Source organism: Protopterus annectens, chromosome 7.part0, assembly GCF_019279795.1.
Source record: "Protopterus annectens isolate FY-2018-M chromosome 7.part0, PAN1.0, whole genome shotgun sequence".
NCBI classification, from domain to species: domain Eukaryota; kingdom Metazoa; phylum Chordata; order Ceratodontiformes; family Protopteridae; genus Protopterus; species Protopterus annectens.
This window is the reverse complement of record NC_056739.1, coordinates 1,163,868,487-1,163,887,516: the sequence shown is the minus strand read 5'-3', so window position 1 is coordinate 1,163,887,516 and position 19,030 is coordinate 1,163,868,487. Positions and strand designations below refer to the sequence as shown.

At 35.7% G+C, this 19,030-nt stretch overlaps 1 protein-coding gene across 3 annotated transcripts in view; it reads left to right on the top strand.

Moving 5' to 3' along the window:
- The window catches only part of CCDC33 (coiled-coil domain containing 33), a 1,222,712-nt gene that overhangs the window by 300,789 nt on the left and 902,893 nt on the right, over positions 1–19,030 (top strand). For all 3 annotated transcript variants that reach the window (XM_044077752.1, XM_044077755.1, XM_044077753.1), the window contains exons 4-5: positions 2,780–2,909; positions 8,993–9,126. In XM_044077752.1, the coding sequence (XP_043933687.1) occupies positions 2,780–2,909; positions 8,993–9,126 (264 nt within the window). The remainder of the gene's footprint in view (positions 1–2,779; positions 2,910–8,992; positions 9,127–19,030) is intronic.

Below are 19,030 nucleotides of genomic sequence, written 5' to 3'. Positions count from 1 at the left end.
CCACGGAACGGAGAAAGAAAAACTTCAAGACTGCCTCAGTCAGAAAAATCTGGGCACCTTTGCTAAGACTGCAGTGGCACCTTCCAGACTTTGGACGTCCCACTTAAAATCCCAAAGAGGAGAACCAGTTCTTTATCTGTTATACATGATGATCTTGGAAGTTTGTTATCTTGTCCAGGACATCTTGCGTTTCATTCCAGGAGAAACACCCAAAAGTGACATCTGTATCTGAAAACTTCTTATTGTATTCTTATCTAAATGTTTCCTTTGGCTTTACTTGCACATGTATAATTTTATGTTTTATGTGAAGTTTTTCTCTCCAGGCCTCCTCTGAAAAAGTACTTGTGTCCAGTCGGACCTTCCCGGTTATCACATGTAAAATAAAATAAATAACATCTAATCAGAATAGAAGCAGACTCTCTCACATTGATACTGAGCAAGAATGAATTTCTTCACTTGGCCTATGAGTTTATCAGAAATAAACCCTTTTGCTTTTTAGAGACAAAAAAAACTGTTATAAAATATTATAACAGGACACCAAACTCAGAAGTCTGGACAATAGATAGGGAGTGAATCAAACCAAACAAGATGCAAGATAGGTAAAATGGGCAACAATTCCATTGCAAGGAGCAATAAAATGAACAAATATGTTAACAATCCAGCAAGCAGGAACACCACCAAATAATCAAGTATCATGTGGTATTTATTAGAAATCTGATACACAGTCACAGAACAATAGACCAGTTTCCGTGTGACCACGCCTTCCTCAGTACAACTCTACACCCATAATGAGTCATGCTATTATGTAAGCAATATTTAAAGTAACAAAGCCAAAATTATGACTACAAAGTACTTTTACCAATGTTTATTTAGTTTTGAAGAAAACATAGTCCCCAATGCAAGAATCCAATATTTTTCTTTTGTAGCTAATTTTAGGATCTTGGCATCTTCAGAACCTCTTACATTTGTAATACGAAAAACTGTTTACCTAGTAACCATAACTTCTGCCATGATTTCTGAATTTCAAACCATTATGTGCAAACAGACCATCCTCTGCTTCCATAAGTATAGGTTCACCTTCCACACCTATCAAAGCTTCATATCCAAAGTGCTGACAGAAATGTCTTGTTAATCAGGCAATCACCGATCAAGTGTTTCTTCTTACTCCACAGAGCAAGAAAATAAAAACAATCCTTGTACACCATGGATATGTATGGGCAACTGTGATTTTACCTAAAAAAAGATTAATGAACTAAAACACAGAGCAGCTATTCTTAGCTTTTGCAAAGGTTAGAGAGGTCAGGCCTGTGTGAAAACAGGCTATCACCAAATGGCTGACCCCACTGCATGTCATTTTGTAACTCCATTCCTGGAAAGATATGCCAAGGCATGTCAGGGAACACCCCAAGGTGGCAACAGCAACTAAAGTCTTCTTGAGGTGAGTTAGCACCTACTTAGTCATATGTCCACACACTTTCCATACACTACAACTTGGACATCACCTGCAGAGCCAGGTCACTGTTTGCCATGGTCAACCTGTAAGGAGTCCTGCAACCGAATACTTGAGAAGACTAGCCAAAGCACACTGTATAATCTTTGGTAATCTTCCTAAGAATTATTACTGCAGCAGTGAACAGTACTTAGGCACTGAAGTATCACCTCTTCTTGTATAATGTAAAACAAATAACAGTAAAAAGCATGGAAAAATCTACATAATAATGAAGAAGAGCATACCTTGTTAATATGGATCAGAGTTTTCTGTTGAAGTTGGAGTTGTAGAAGCTGTGCATTTTTTTGACTTAAATATAATACTGTATTAAACTCCTAGGTCAGGGACATTCCATACATATTTTATCAGCTGATTTGTTGTGCATAACTGCCAATATAATAAACTATATATATATATTCAGTACTAAAGGCAGTAGTAATATCTAATTCCTTGTTTCATGCAAGCTAAATGCATGCAGCAGTCCTCCATACACTAACCAATTCGGGATTGACAAGGGCATATACAAACACTTAACACTGTCCATATTAGTTTCAACAAAGATACAAGCTGCATAGAGTGCACAAGAGTACAAAATATAGATTGTAACACGAAGGGTATCGGTGACATATGAACATCATGGGGCGCATTCATTCAAGGAGAAAGGAGTAAGAGAATAGTTTAGATTAGCACACAGCCTGGCATGCTGCTTTTTATCACCTCTGACAACAGTAGGCTTTCTAGTGCTAGATGTCATGTCTTCATTTGTTACGAAGATACATGGAAGACAGGACCAACATCACAAGGAATGTAGCTGAAAGCAACAGTCCTTGCAACATGCTTTTATTATCTGTTATTAACCAATAAGAACCACACTTTAGTGTATTATTGCTCACTTGCAATAAAATTAATTTATTACAAATATGAACTGATTAGGTTTATTAAGCTACTTTCTGAAATGTACCTTACCAAAAAATTTACAGTCTTCTGATCCATGTATTTTAGGATCACAGCATCATTGCAAGGAAAGCTGTATCTGTAGGTGAAATAATCATGATAATATGCAGTATGAACTAAGATTTTATTGACAAATATGATTGTTTTAACCCTGGTGTATTGCAGTATTTATAAATCTAATGGTTCAAAGGGAGACAACAATTTTTAGATACAGCAAGAATTGAAAAGCAAATGAAACCTTTTTTGTTTAAAACCTTGTTAATATGATAGACACTGATGATTATCTCCAAATGTGATTGGTTAACTCGTGTCATGTGTTGTCATGCTGTTTTACAGGTGACTGTTGCTGGCCTTCCTCCACAGCAGCCAAGATGGAACCATCTCTTCCTGTTTCAAGGTAGAGACTGTGCCACTATCTTCACAGATGGGTCTGCACTCATTCTGGAGTACTATGCTGTAACTACAGGTATGTCACTCTTCTGTTGCAGAAGGGCTGTAGTCTACTAACACATAAATCTTTTATTTCTCCAGGCTGAAATCTGCAGTTATTGTCTAACTCTGTTATATACTTGGTAGTAGCCAACCCAGGATAGTCAGAAAAGTTTCTAGGAACTTAAAAAGTATCTTTTAACATGGCAGTACCTACACAAGGACTGGTATTTTTGCGAGGTCTGTGAACTGTGGAAGTTGTAAGCAGTGTTATATTTTACAGGTAGAATAATTACAAATAAGGGAATGCAATATTAGATTTATCAAAAGGAATTGTTCAACAACAGGGATAGTCTATTTAGTGAGATGCAATACCTGCTCCTTATTCTGTATAGGAAAGACAGAGGACACTAAGGAAAAGAGGCTTTGAGTGCAACTATGATATTAATACTAAAACTGAGGTTACTGCTCTACTCAAGCACTCCCTTTTATGTCCAGATTTCCAAAGTTTCAGCTTTAGTATCCTAGTTGTGAATATAAGGAGCTTTTATGGCAACTCACATTAAAGGCTACCATACATAATATTCTAGACAACACCATGGAGGACCTACTCTGTCATATTACAGAAGCTCTAGATATTTTAATACATATTTACTAATACTAGGTATTTAATGATATTACATTCAACGTTTGAAAAGCCCTGCTTTAGGAATGGTAAGATACTAGCTTGTGAGCACAGCAATTTAAATTTCTCCCTACATTGCTAGACGTGCTTGTTCATTGATCAGTCTCACCTGGCGGAGCTCTGAATGGGAAGGAGGGAAGTAACAATTACATCTTCTGAAAGCTGTTCATCTTTTGTAAGGGGTCAGCAGATAACTGAGCCTAGTTACCCAAGTATCCCCAGCAAAGGACAGAGAAACAGACTAGTAACAATTTCATGCCAGGGGCATCTGATCACTGTACGGGGAATAATGCATAAAGCCAGATGAGAGCATTGCTTATCTACGTACCCATTGAAGTATGCAAGTTGAGAAAAGATAACTCTTAACACAAACAACAGTCTGCCTTCAACACCGCTGATACTCTGTTTGAAGCAAAGGTCATCAGGTATATCTGAGGAGTTCACAACAGTTGAGTTTATGGATGTTTTGGGTGCAACCATTCAAGATATAGGGCAAAATAGTCATAAGCTAATGTTGAGCAAATTTAAATCTTGTTTTATATGTGGAATATTTTAAGAAATGAAGGGAGATATCATTAGACATCTTGGTTATTCATGGCAGTCACAAGAAGCAGTAGAAGGCACAGACTTTGTATAACTCTATCCCATGTTAAACAGCCTTTCTTTTATTTAGCAACTTAGTTACTTTCCCTGAAGTATGATACATTGACAATGCCTACTAATCAATATAGCCAACAAAGATACATAAAAACATATATAACTATAAAATCGAGTCATGGTCTTAGCTGCAAGGGTCTTAGAAATCACAGCCATCTTTTTGATTTAGCTGACTATCCTTGACAGGAACTGAGCTTTCTGTTGTTTCATTTTTTATGAACGTAGGAGTGTTGGTAACCCCTAATATTCACTTCCTTGGCCATGTGAAAAGAAGAGCAAATGTGCAAGTACATTCCTGTACCTCAGTGATCTGAAGAAATGTATAGTGAGTTGTACTTTTAAATGAGGAAAATGAACTCTGTATCAAAATGCAAACACAGTGGACAGTTGCCAATACATTCTGGTACATATATAGACTGTCTAGTGATTTTTTTATACAGTCAATCAAATTAAAATATTTAAATTTTATTCCAGTTTGCGAACCTGAGATTTATTTACATTAAGGCCTAATTTTGGTAAAGTACTAATTATAAATACATTATAATACTGCATTGTGCTGGAAAGAAGAGCAAGAGGGGATGGCCAGATGAATCAAAGCTAGAAACCAATAAAGCTTGCCATGGAAATGAAATGCAAGGCATATTTCCAAACATGGAGGCTAATTAGACAAGAGAACTATAAAAGGATATTTAAAATGTTTTGCCCTCTCAAAAAGGAGACTGTTCTGAATAATATGTTTAGGCAGTTTGTTAGGACCTATTTGGATAATTTTCTGTTGGAGAATTGGTAACCTGTACATCATTACTCTGATTAGAGAATGAACATTTTCCAGTAGGGTATTAATGTACAGACAGTGACAATAAGTCCACTCCCTGCAAGTACTTCTTACCTCTAAAACATGAGCATATGCATCTTTACAGAAACCTGGTTTAAGACACTGAAAGCATTTCATCAATGCAGGGTTTCAATGCCTATTACATGTTCAAGCCCACTGTATTAGATGAAAGCACTAAATATAGTGGAGTCACCATATTCTTAAAAAAATGTTTAATCTCCAGACCATAAACAAGATAATAACCTAGAACTCCTGCACTGCCATATCATAGCTAACTGTAAGACTCTTTCTGTCCCCCTCAGGTCATACCTCCACCTCCTACCTAACTAGTATGAAGACCATATGTATTAAACAAGCACCATTCTCCTAGGAGACTTCAACTACCCCTCTATAAGCTGAGAGACTTACACATCCTCAAAAATGTAGGCCCAGAGATGTCTAGTCTTAATCAATACAAACTCCTTGGACCAGTTAATCTGCACCCAAGCAGAGCCAATAAAATTCTAGACTTGATCCTTACCCGTATGGGGCTGCTTTACTCCCACCAGTTGTAACTACCTCCTTGGTCAAATCAGAGTACAAGTCAGTCATGTTCACCACATGACTGAAACCTGAAGCAGCACACAATACCTTAGTATTCAGGGATTGTGTGAAGACTAATCGACTAAAACTGAGCAATGAGCTGGCTAAATTCAAGTCACTCCCATCTTTATGGCCCCGCTGCATATATGGAATTATTTCACTGCTAAATTCTAGGTATGTGTAAGCAGCTGCATAGATGCATATGTCCTCCTCAGAAATAAATGTTGGTGTAACTAAAGAAATCATTTTTTGAGCTGTGATATAGAAACAGAATTGCCTAGACATAGTAAGGCCTTGCTGAGTTTAATTATAGTGGCTGCCAAAAATAAAAATAAAAATGAAAATCAATGTCTAACAATCCGCACCAGAAGTAGTGAATATAGTAACAGAGATAAAAGAACTAGAAGGGAGATCTTTACAAAAGGGTAGGAGCAAACTGCATAGAAAAAATGAGAATTGTGGGAACAATACATGCAGAATAATGTTTTGTAGGAAGACTGCAGTTTAAGGGAAGCAAGGAACTGAATGAGCTACGTTTGACTGACAATGACTATATAGAAGATTATAGGTGATGTATAATGTTTGCAATTGAAAATGTGTAAATATGGTTTGTTTTCATTTATATAAATGTATGATTGCCTATGTTGTAAGTAATAAGTCAATAAAGATGTTTCTTGTTAAAAAAAGAAATGTAAATCTAAACTGAAAAATCAACTTTTATGGTGGAACCAATCTGTAAACCATCTCTCTAAAAAAAGAAAAAAATCTCACTGTACACAAAAATAAATCTAACCCTCTTACTAAACTAAACGAGGAAATCCAGATCAAGATAAAATCAACCAAAGTCAAATATGATGTAAAAATAGCCACCCTGATGAAGGATAACCACAAACCCTTCTATATTAAAGATCTCAAACAATGCCCAACACTGTGCAGAGCTAATAGTAAGTGATATCCCATATTTGGACCCAGAGGACATAGCCAATCTACTATCAGACACATTTAGCTCAGACTTCATCCCACTCTCCTGTGTAATATTTACAGATCACATACCTATATCTACATCCATCTCAAGCCTCTGAATCACAAGAACAAGTTTTCAAGGTTCTATATAAGGTGAAGAGTACTGTCTGTGGGGCCAGTTAAAATACCTGACTGCCTAATGGCCAGCCTGAAACATGACTTACTCCCTACTGAATATCAATATCAGCCTCAAAAATGGCTTCCTGACAGATTAATGGAGGACTTCAACAGTCATTCCACTGCACAATAATGGGATTTCATTGGACCTAGTTAATTATAGACCCATAAGCCTAATCAATCTTATCTATAATACTATGGGAATGATCATTATGGAATTAATAAACAAAAATATATGTAATCGACAGACTCTTAAACCAGCTATGTTCAGATTCATCAAGGGCAGATTCTGCCTACTTAATTTGGTTGACTTCTTAAAAAACATTACTGAAGCAATGGGGTGCATTTTGTGGAAAAATGAAAATTCTCCTTCAGTGACTAGTATATGGGTTTAGCCACCTCTGTATTATTATTTAGTTTATCTTTCAATGTGATGGTTCATGAACACAGTTCTCACATTCCAGTAGGCAGTGAAAACTAAGGCTTTTTATACTGGAGTGAAAACATTTCTGAAATATTTCTGATCACCTATTCCAGTAATGTATTCTTCCTAGTTCTGGAACTGGGTTATATGGCCTGTATCCCAATTAGTCAAGGAGTATTTCCTAGCACTACCATAATTGCTTAATTTGCTCACTAATCCTAGTGACTGTTATTTCTGATCACAGACATAAATGCCTTATTTGCTCGCTAATCTACTGGTAATATCTCCAATAATTAGAGACTTGTTTTTATCTATCAGAGGAAAGATACATTAAAAAATATATTGGATATTGGTTAAGATGTGTGGTAATAGAATTAACACATCTAATGTTTAGTTTTAGGTATCCAGCAGTTAGGGGCTCTCAAATCAATTAGTGAAGGTTATGAACTCATTGATTAAGGAATGCTCCTTTAAAAGTAACTGAAACTTGTTTAGAGATTTGTAGCAGTACCTTACCGCTTACCTTTTGACCTAGTCTTTGACTGTCAGAGGCATAATAATAGTTTCTTATTTGGTTATGAAATGAGTTCCAAAGTTCCGGTCAAGATTCAGTGGTTCCCACTACATTGATAAGTCATGGTAAGCTAGCCTTCAAGAAAATTACATTTTTACTGGATGTTGTATGCTTTAAAGGTTGCAGTTCTTACCCCTTTGAAGTTTTGATGACAACTGACATGAACCTATATTAGTGACAGTATCCCCAAGTAACAGAAGTACAGTTAATGCTAGGTAGTACCAGTACATTAACTGGTTTACTTGAACATTAATTAGCAGTTGATAGCGTTTTGTTGTGGCTTACACATACTGTAAAATTTATGCTTTAATTTCAACCAATTTGGTTGTATGGTTTGCTAAAGATGATGTTCGTATTGATATGAGTGGTAAGTATGTAAACAGATAATGACAGTTATGCAGTAATGCAAATAGTGACAGGAAACTGCCTCATTGGTGAAAATAGCTGTCAAGGATTCAGTGAGTTGTGGCCAGCTAACTTACTCTACTGACCTAATAAAAGGGACAAAATTAAAGTTCATATGAAGCAAGAAGTGAGGTACTGCAGTTTCTCCTGTAAATATAGAGTTGATGCGGAATAGTTGGCTATAGGGTGACATTGCTTGCCCCTCCTAGCAGTCCATTTGAAAGCTATATGTGCCTTGCCAAAGGTTATCAATGCTTTCTCCTTGATCTTCTTCTAATTGCATTAATAACAGGTAGTTATGATACCTGTGATATAAATAGGACCTATTGGAGAGATGAGACAGGTATGTATCCCAGAGACTACCCATCCCCTGAGACAGACTCCACGTCCATGTGAAGCAGAGTTCCTACCTAACCCAATTCAAGTGCAACTTGGACAATTGGATGGGGAAAAGGAAATTCATCCCTGGTTTAGCACCTGTGTCTCTAATGGACACAGGCAGCCTGTAAATAGTTCATCTCCCCCAGGCCCTTACTTGTAAATGTTACATCTAACAAAAGTCTTCCACATGCACACAATGGAACAACCTTTTTTTAATGCAAAAATAATCAAAAAACAGTTGTATGTCTCTTAAAAGTTTCTGCAATTTTAAGATATGAGCATATGCAATTTAAAAAGCAGTCTGAGTTTGTAATAGAAGTGCAGCCTTATGCTCTCCCAACCATTTGGTAGAAATTAAGACCATTAATGTGTAATAAAGGAAATAAATTTTCACTTGTTAACTGAAGTGGCTTCTTAAATCTCTGTCCCTGTCTTAGTAATGAACGTAGTTTTCTGGAATGTCTGCAGTCCACTGGGTTTCTCAGCATTGCCACTGAACCAGGAAGTGTATAAACAGCTTGTGTCAGAGAGTGGCAAGGATGGTGTTCAGTTGGAGAACCTACCGATTCAGGTAAGTCTTTTTAAGATGGAGGATTAGAAATATTTTATAAATGGGCTGGTACAGAATGAAAACTAAAGGTGCAAATCAAGTTATAAGTAACTACAAATTGTTCACATAAAGTTATCTCTATAACATGCTACCACATTCTTGTTTTGTAAGCAAAAATGTTAACTCTGTGGATAAGGGGATTGGGCATCAACATGAAATGTTAATACTGTAAATCCTGTAAATGACTCATACAGACCCAAGCAGTTAGAGGAAATATAGTACAAGCAGTATATGTAAACCTGTCATGAAAAGGAATCATGGGGTGCGCAGAGCTCAGAAAAATATGACATCATCAAAGGCCTTTAAGACTCAACGAATATTGATTTACTCCCAGATCCTGAAACCCAGCATAACAAGCCATACCTCACAGAGGTTGCTGAAATCCAGCAATCATAGTTACCACTAAAACTGGTATACCAACATTTAGACAATTATGTTTTAATAAAAGAAATAGCTCCATTCCAAACATACAAAGCAGCTAGAAATATATCATGAGTTAAGGGGGCACAACTTTTGATGTGCGAGGAATAACCATACACATTTTATAATGTAAAAACTGCATTACGGGGAAAACACAATCGTCCATTTTAGGATACGATAAATGAGAGGAGCTGATTACTCGGATTAAGAAATGTATCTGATATGTGCATACTTTAATGAGTGTAGACAGCTTAATGAGAAATGGGACTGGCCACAGCAATATAGGCTAGTTACAAATAGATCCATGTATAATGGTATGCCCTCACATTCTGTGGGATTAAGAAATTCAACAAGTGATAGGCTCGCTAATAAATATTTAGTCATATTACAGCAAAGGTGATAAACTATTGCTTTGCTAGAAAACATCTGGAATTCCCATAGGGAAAGGAAAAACTGATGACAATACTGTAATTTAATTATTTATTTGTCTTTGTTGATCAGGAATGTCTAACTGGGAAAAGGCCTGGAGATAGATGCACCAGCAGAAACATCAAAGATACTAATGACAACACTTTTTTTTTTTAACAAAGATCCCTTATATAGATAGTTCTTATGAAATCTAGATGCAAATAGGTAATTTTTCCTGCAGTGACATTATACAAGGATAAAACATTTTTTCCTTCTGTGGCAGCATTATACATGATGTTTAAATTATAAGTACAAAACATTAAGTATGCAAACAGTTCATATGCAATAGCAAACAGACAATAAATATGACATATAAAGCATGGATAAGAATGGTTATAACTATAGGAAGAAATGAAAAGGAATGCAAAACATTTTTTGGTATTTAAATAATGAAGCAAGATGAGGGATAGAGGAATTGCATAGCTGATGAATTAAGGCTAGTGGGGCTAAGAATGTTAGGGTACTTAATGACATAGAACCTAGTTATAACATAATGGTGGATAGTATCTGAAGGAGTTGGCTAAAATTGGAAGGTCAGAAAGAAACTGATATGTTAAAGTGGGATTAGGGTAGGAAGGAAGTTAAGGAGGAGTGGTAGAAAGGATTCTTGTGTAGAAGGAGGTAGAAGTTAGAAAGCAATAGCACGGTGTGAGCTGACAAAGGAAAATAGTTATCCAGGTGAGCAGTATGAGCATGGCCTTGTGTGCTTTAGGTGTTTCAGTAAGGGCTTGCAGACGGAAACTTTCAGGTATATTTTATATATGTTGGGATGGACTTCCTGACTTTAGACAGGCAGTGGGGGTATAGTGAGTTGCCTGCTGCCATTACACAATAATGACACAAACATAGACCCTGATAACTATACAATAATTAGTTTCACTGGCCTTGTATATAAAACTATGGAACATTTGACCTCAGATCTCATTAATCTGCATATTGAAAATTGCTTAACTCTGTACCCACATCAATTTGGCTATGTCAAAAAAACAGGTCCTTTCTTCTTAACCTTGCTAGTTTTTTTCAAAAAAAGTCAGTGAAGAGCTGAATCGTGGTTATGTAGTGCACACATCATTTTGGATCTGGACATTTGAAACTATTCCCCAGGCACGCATTTTTAACAGTTTTGTAAATATGAATATAAATCCATTTGCTGTGTGGTGAATAGTTAACTGGTTTTCTGACAGAACCCGTGGAGTTAAAGTCACAGGTGTCACTTCTGAAATCAAAAGTGTTACCAGCTATGTAGTGCAAGGCTCATTGTTGCTCCATCTCCTGTCTGCCATTTACTTCTCAGACTTTCAAGCCAACACTCCTGACCTATGATCACCTAAGATTGTGATTTGCTGTAAATTGTATGCTATTCTCTCTGCCACTGATCCACAATTGTTCCAACATGGGTTAGACTATGGGAACAAATGGTGCAAGGATAATGGTCTGAATATAAATGTTAAACAGTAGTATACAAAGCATTTCCACATTGTAGCGGAGATTTATTCCTCCAGTCAGACTCTGTTGTAATGGATCTAGGAACCCTTTTTTTTTTTTTTTAGCTTTTGAACATCATATCTGCATAGTATTTCAGAAAACCTATCAGGCTCAACTAATTTCCAAAGACATTCCCTCTTGATCCAGAAAAGTCTCAGTTCCCAGTGGCACATCTCTTATCAGATCCATTATTGAATAGAATAGCTATTTTGGTATAGATTTCCTGAGAAATCATTCAGACTTCAGATAGTCCTCAAGGGACCACTCTGGTGATCTGCATCTAATCTTTCAAGCTATAAAAGACCCAACCCTCTGTGACATCCTATTCCCTTAAAGAACAAATGGCTCCTTATGTAACTAGTTAAAAGGCCTAATCATTCATCAATAGATAAATAAGACATATACTTTACTTTAAAAATGAAATTAGTATTGCATATTCCAATGTAGATTATATGGTGAGCAATCATTTATATGTAAGGATTAATAAACCTTTTTGAAATTTTAAGTACGGATAAGGCTAGTGTTCCATCCATTGTTTTGCATACCAAAGGTACATAAATATGTGGAAAATTCCCTTTTGCAACCTCTAGTGTCGGCTAATTGAACTAAAATGCATTCATCATTATTATTTATAGAAAGGAAATTAAAGCCTTTTGACAATATTCAAAATTATATTATTAAAGATTCATGGGATTTTCTTAAAACTGTGAATAACATTTTGTATAATGATTTAATATTTTTTGCCTATTGACATTATTGATTTAGACAATATCCCTGGTTGTGTTCTACATGAACTACAGAGTGGACTGGCACCTCACCTGTGTGCCCTGTTCAAGCACAGTCTCACCTCAGGCTTTGTCCCTACTGAATGGTAGACTGCAATAGTCATCCCTCTCCACAAAGGAGGAGTGACTACAGACCCTGGGAACTATCGCCCCATTAGCCTGACAAATCTGATATGCAAAGCCCTGGAACACATCAACATGGACCTAATAAACAAGGATATAGGGAATCTCCAAACTCTGGATCCCACACAGTTTGGTTTTGTGAAGGGTAGATCATGCCTGCTCAACTTGGTCGACTTCTTTGAGTCAGTCACCAGAGCTGTGGATGAAGGCAAGGTGGTTCATACAGCCTACCTTGATCTGGCCAAGGTGTTTGATACAATTCCCCACTCAGGAATCATAGAAAAACTCACTAAGCTAGGCATCAACCCCTATATCACTAGGTGGGTTGCAAACTGGCTCACAGATAGAACCCACAGTGTGAAAGTAGCTGACTCCAAGTCAGACTGCCGACCAGTCACAAGTGGAGTCCCACAGGGATCGGTCCTGGGTCCTCTCCTGTTTGGTATCTACTTCTCAGAAGTCCAGTCCAACACGAAGGGACTCTGGATGACAAAGTTTGCAGACGATTGCAAGTTATTATTAACTCCCTAAGTGATGTTAACATCCTACAGGAAGGCCATACTGAGACCAACGACTAGTGTCAGAACCATGGGCTTAAGCTCAATGCCAAAAAATGTGTCATCACCCCCTTTGGGAAAAACCCATTTTCCCATGAACTACCACCTTGATGGTAGTCCACTGAACACGGAAGGTGTTATAAGAGATCTGGGAACATAGGTTGACAGCAACCTAACTTTTGACCACCACACTGCCACTGTGGTAAGAAAGTCTTTCTATGTGGTACATCTCATTACTAAGGGTTTTGCATCCAGGAAAAAAGAGGTCTTTGTCTCCCTCTACTCTTCCCTCATTAGGCCAGACATCAAGTACAGTGCCCTATTTAGCATGTACCTCACTAGACACCTGTAACAACTGGAGAGGCTGCAAAAGTACCTCACAAAGAGGATCCTAGGCCTTAAACACTTGTCCTATATGGACAGACTAAAAAAACTCTATTCTCTGCCTCATATCACCTACTTAAATGTGATCTCTGCTTGACTTATAAAGCCATGTCTGACCCAGCTCTGTTAGAAATTCTACATCTAAAGAAATCCCAATCCATCCGCACCACACGCTCCAGAGACCTCAATCTCATTACCACAATCAGCAGAACATGCTGGAGGGATAGGTTCATAACCCAGAGACTGCACATGCTATGGAATAGACTTTCCATACATGTCAAACAGAGCCACTCACTATCCCTCTTCAATAGAAATCACCCCGGGGATCACTTCCAGTGGCTCTACTCAACAGAGGCACTGGAAACTAAGGTCAGGTGGCACAGTGCCAGTGTAATCCTATGGACTAGACTTGTAAAGGCTCCAGGGCCATTAGCCTAGTACACATCTATGAACCTATAAACCTATTTCCTAATATTCTACATGATGAAAGTATGAAAAGGTTTGAAGAGGCAGTGTTGGAATGTCATTTTCTTGACCAAAATAACTTGAGGCTTATTATGGACTTTATGGACATTATTTGAAGGTGACTTCTGTAAACAAACAAATGGAGTAACTATGGGGGCATTGTGTGTGCCCCCATATATGCCAATTTGGTATTATGGATGTGGGAAAACTATATGCCTTGAAATCCCCTAATGCAAATTGTTGGAATTTTTATACAAGATTTTTTGATGTTATGTGTATTATGTGGATTGATACAAAAGAGAAATTGATAGATTTTTTTAGCATATATACAAGGGACAGCAACATTTTTACAATTTGCATATATGATTTATGTATTGATCATTTAGATGTCACATTATATAAAGATCAAACAATTTTTAACTCTAATCTGCATAAAAGATATGTTTTCCAATTCCAATTCATATCTTTATTACTCTAGTGACCATCTGATACTCCAAAAGAAAAGGATTTTGAAAGGACAATTCTTAAGGGCAGCTGGAATGGTATCTGATTATAATGATTTTTTATGGAGTGTGAGATTATAAATAATATGTTTTTGGAAAGAGGATATGCTATTGAATTAGTAGTATATACAGTGAATGAAGTAGTGGAAGATAGAAGTAGAAAATATACTCCAGTTTTAAGTAAGGGGATTAATATTATTCTGGGTAGAAACAGAGAGGTATTATAATCCACTACATATAATTTGAATAATTTTAATCAGGCCTAATTTATGAATTATAATCAAAATACAAATGCATTGAAAGATTATTGGGGATTATTTTCTCAACTGCTGGATACTTTGGGTATATTTTCTAACCGACCAATATTTGTATATGAAAGAAGACAGAATTTAAAAAATATATTAACAAGAATGGCTATGATCAGAATAAGTTTACCCACATCCCATATGGAACACATAAATGTGGAGCATGCAAGAAATGTAAGTATATATCTAATACAGATCACATAGAGATTATAAATCAGACAAGAGTCTTGGATAACAAAAAAAATTATACAGTTGTAATAAGAAAGGGGTTATATATATTGCATATTGTACAGAGTATTTGACCTTCTATAAAGGAAAGATGGAAAGAATGTTAAGAAAAAGAGTGTATGAACATATGTATGATATACCAAAGGAAAATGAAACAAATGCATTATATAAACATACAAACATATGTAAAAAGGGCACTTTAGAATTCTTTGTAGTTAAAAAAAATATATAATTTTAGACCCTAAAGGAGGCCCATGGGAGACAAAGACTGAGTATCAAGAATTATACTGGCAGTTAACTTTGGATGCTACAACCCACCGGGGTTGAATAATAGCATTTCAAAAGGACCTCTGTTAAAATTGAGAGCAGTTAGACTGTAAAATTGTAATAGCTTTACTAAATACTTTATTTATTAATTCATTTTATTGGAAATAGTATGTTTTATTTTGTATTATTTTTTTTCTAGTCATTTGAGGATATGAATTTAATAGCATGATCATGTTAATTTAATGGTCATGTGACATTTAGGTCCACTTAAGATGTATACTACTAGGTTATATAAGAAAGATGAAATACATAAAAATAATATATATAGTCTGATAGTTTTAAGTTATTACAAAAGCTCATGAAGTTATGAATGAACTGTTGTTTTAATGTTACTAAACTGTTTTTTTTTCAAACATTTTGAATGTATTGATCACAATAATGTGTATTTTAACATATGGAGATTTTTATTTGTACTAAAAGGGATAAAAGTTACGTGTTTTTTTTTTTTTAAATATTAAACCTAAATAGTACCATGTGGTCTAATTAAGAACTTATAAAAGAAGTGTTTAGGAAATGCAATGATTGTTCTGATGAAGTCTAAAACTTTCTGCAGATGACAGTGTTACATGTTTTCATATATGTGTGTAAAAATTATTAAACTTTTCAGTGGTGTTAATACACAAGTGATATTTTGATTGGCTCTGTGACTCTCTGATAAAGGTTATGCCCAAGACTGTGGTGTTTTGGATTTGTACTGATGTAGTCAAAATCCCCAGACAGCATGAAAAACAACTTCTAACAGGTCCTTTTTAAGCCTTCCTGGAAAATTTCTGCCTAAATAGTCCAGCTTCCCTAATACTACTGAATGTATTAAGTAAAGTTTCTTTTTTTCTGAACAGATAAGTCATATGATTTCCATGCAGAGATTAAATCCTTTATGTCCATCACTTGAATTTTTCCACTGCAATATAGGATAATGGATTTTGATTCTGTATAGTGAGTGACCTCTTGCAGACTGTGAGAAGGCTGATATATTTGCTGCATAAAGAAATATGGTGCAAAAGATGTGCTTTAACTGAAAGACAAAGTTCATAATGGGAGGTATGGCTTGGATGGAAGGCTGGCAGCAACACAAATTTTCTGCTCTGCAATATTTCAACATTTCTGACAGGATTTATTCACAAAATACACTGATATCTTCTTGACAACAATAAATCCAAAAAGATGGAAGAGCTAAGCTTTATATAGGTGTAACTTTCATCTTATAATCTTCATATTTTCCTGTCAAATTTTAAAGGAGAAAAATAAAGAAACTACAACTGAAGGAACATGAATCACTCTAAGACCACTCAACAGGACAAGTCTATGAAAAAAAGAGCTACAGTCCATCCTTACAAACATTCAAATTTTAATGCTGAAAATGGATACACTTTATTTTAAAATGGACAAAATTAAAGAAGACACTACTATGCAGATTGAATTATCGAATGATGCTCTGAAGCTACAGAAGGCTCAGATTACAGCACTAGAAAAATCAGTGTCTGACACTGACTGCAGACTACTAGATGGGGAAAAAAGTATTGAGTTCCTTCTACAGCAAAATAACACACTTATTAACAACACTGATAATCTGCAGCATGGGTCTGGATAGAACAACATAAGAATCTATGGCATACCGGAGAGAATGGAAGGAGACGATATGGTGAGTTTTTTTTTTTAACTATTTGGCTCCCAAAAACTTTAAATTTACCAGAAGCTTTATCTTTCAGAATTGAGAGAGCCCATAGATCTTTATCTTCAAATACCTTGAACAGAAAAAATATGCATCCCAGATCCATCACTGTTAAATTTATATCAAGTCAAGATAAAGACCTTATTTTAAAGTCTGTTTGGGCTCTCTCTCCTTTGAAAATAGAAGATCAAACTGTTAGATTTGATAATGACTACTCTTCTCTTGGTATTTTAAAAAGAAAGGCTTTATTATGAAAACTAGCAAGCATGAAAATCTGCAAACTTGTATTTCTACATTTATGACTAGATATTTGTACTTCCCAGACCTCCTGGTATCTAGTTTGTGTTAAATACAGACCACAAATGACTGAAAAACATGCAGGACTTGATCATGGAAACAACTATAAGCTTCAATATCTCGGTAGACATCCTTTCTGAATATATGCATTCACTGAAAGAGTATGTAATTGTTCCATTTAAGTCCCCCCCATCATAAAATTCCTTCTTGTTAAGGTAATTTAACATTTAAAAAGGCACTGCCATAAAATATACTGATACAAAATTTAGCAATATGCCATGGTTCAAAAGCAAGTATAATTCCTTAGTCAATTAATTTGAACTTGTGTCATATGTCAAAATAAATGTTGGTTTGTAATAGTTCATCTTTCTTAATAAGGTTATCCTTATTAGCTTTTACCTCTTGCATGTTATTCCATTTACATTTCGTCACCTTATGCTCAGTGATGAGTTTATTTTTATTATATTCACCGTATTCTCATATCATGTACTATAGAGTAAATAAAACTTTTAGCAATGACATTTAATTGAATGGGAAACACAAGATTTTTGGAAATAAATATTGACAACCTAACATTTTGATACTGTCTTTGCTTGTAAATAATAAATATGCCCTCCTCTGCAGAAAGTTATTTTAAATCAAAATCATCATTGCCCATATTCAAACTGTTTTTAGAGTTATTAACTGAGACTATAAATTCTAGCCAGTTGTAAGTATTATTAATGGCATAAAAAGACACCTTCTGTAACCATCTTTGTAAGAGAAGCTTGCATTTGCACTACCTTTTAAATATGGCTTTCTAACTGGAGCAGGATTCAGGCCATACTGAAGAACTCAACATTGTGTGTAAAGAATCCTGAAATGCTTCGAAAGCTGTATATTGCACCTTCACTTTTCAGTGTTAATTCAATATTAGCTGATCTTGCACAACTATGATTTCTCATTATTAGCTTCAACAGGGTCTCAGATATCTGAGAATGCCCCCTCATACTTCTAATGGGGAAATTTACATACTGTCTCTGAAACTGTGTAGAAAAAATGCCCTTCAATTTATGTCTCTATCCTAGAAAAATTTTCTTCTCTTTCAAAATTCTGTCAAAGCCTGGGTAAATTTTGAATGCTTTCTTTTAATCAAGTTTTTATCATAGCCATTATTCCTTTCATATATTGTGTTAAGCATGTCCAATAAAGCAGAATTAAAAATGTTAGATCAAGTTGTTTATAGTGTTCACTAAGCTTGAATGATCATTTTCCTCTAACATTTTTCATCACTGATCTCAACTGTAAGTTTGTTTGTGTCTTTTGGCTTTTCCCGGTTAGGGGTCGCCACAGCTGAACTCCGGTCCGCTAATGATTGGCAGTAGATTTTCACGTACTGGCTTGCCGGGCCTAACACACAACCTTCAATGAAGGAACGCCCATTCACGCATGTCACTACACAGAAGACGCTCTAACTGTGAATCGAACGGGCAACGTCTAACTGTGAGGCGACAACGCTACCGCAGCACCACCACCGCACTGATCTCAACTGTAAGTATGTTCCCATATTTTTTTCTAAAATGTTTGCCCATCTCACTTGAAAACCACTTTAAAAATCACTTCTGTTTTTTTTTTTTGTCTGAAATCTATCGGGAGCATAATACATTGTGAGTATATTTTACATTCTTCTGTTTCACTCAATTTTTCAAAGCAAAATAAAGTTCTTTGATCTCAGGTATAGTTCTACTCTTATACTATGGGAATGATAGTAATATTTTATGTCTTAAATGATGTTATCACAAGTGTTCATGGTGGTGAAATAATTAGTGACAACCCAGCAGAACCATGTACTTTAATCAAAAGTAAT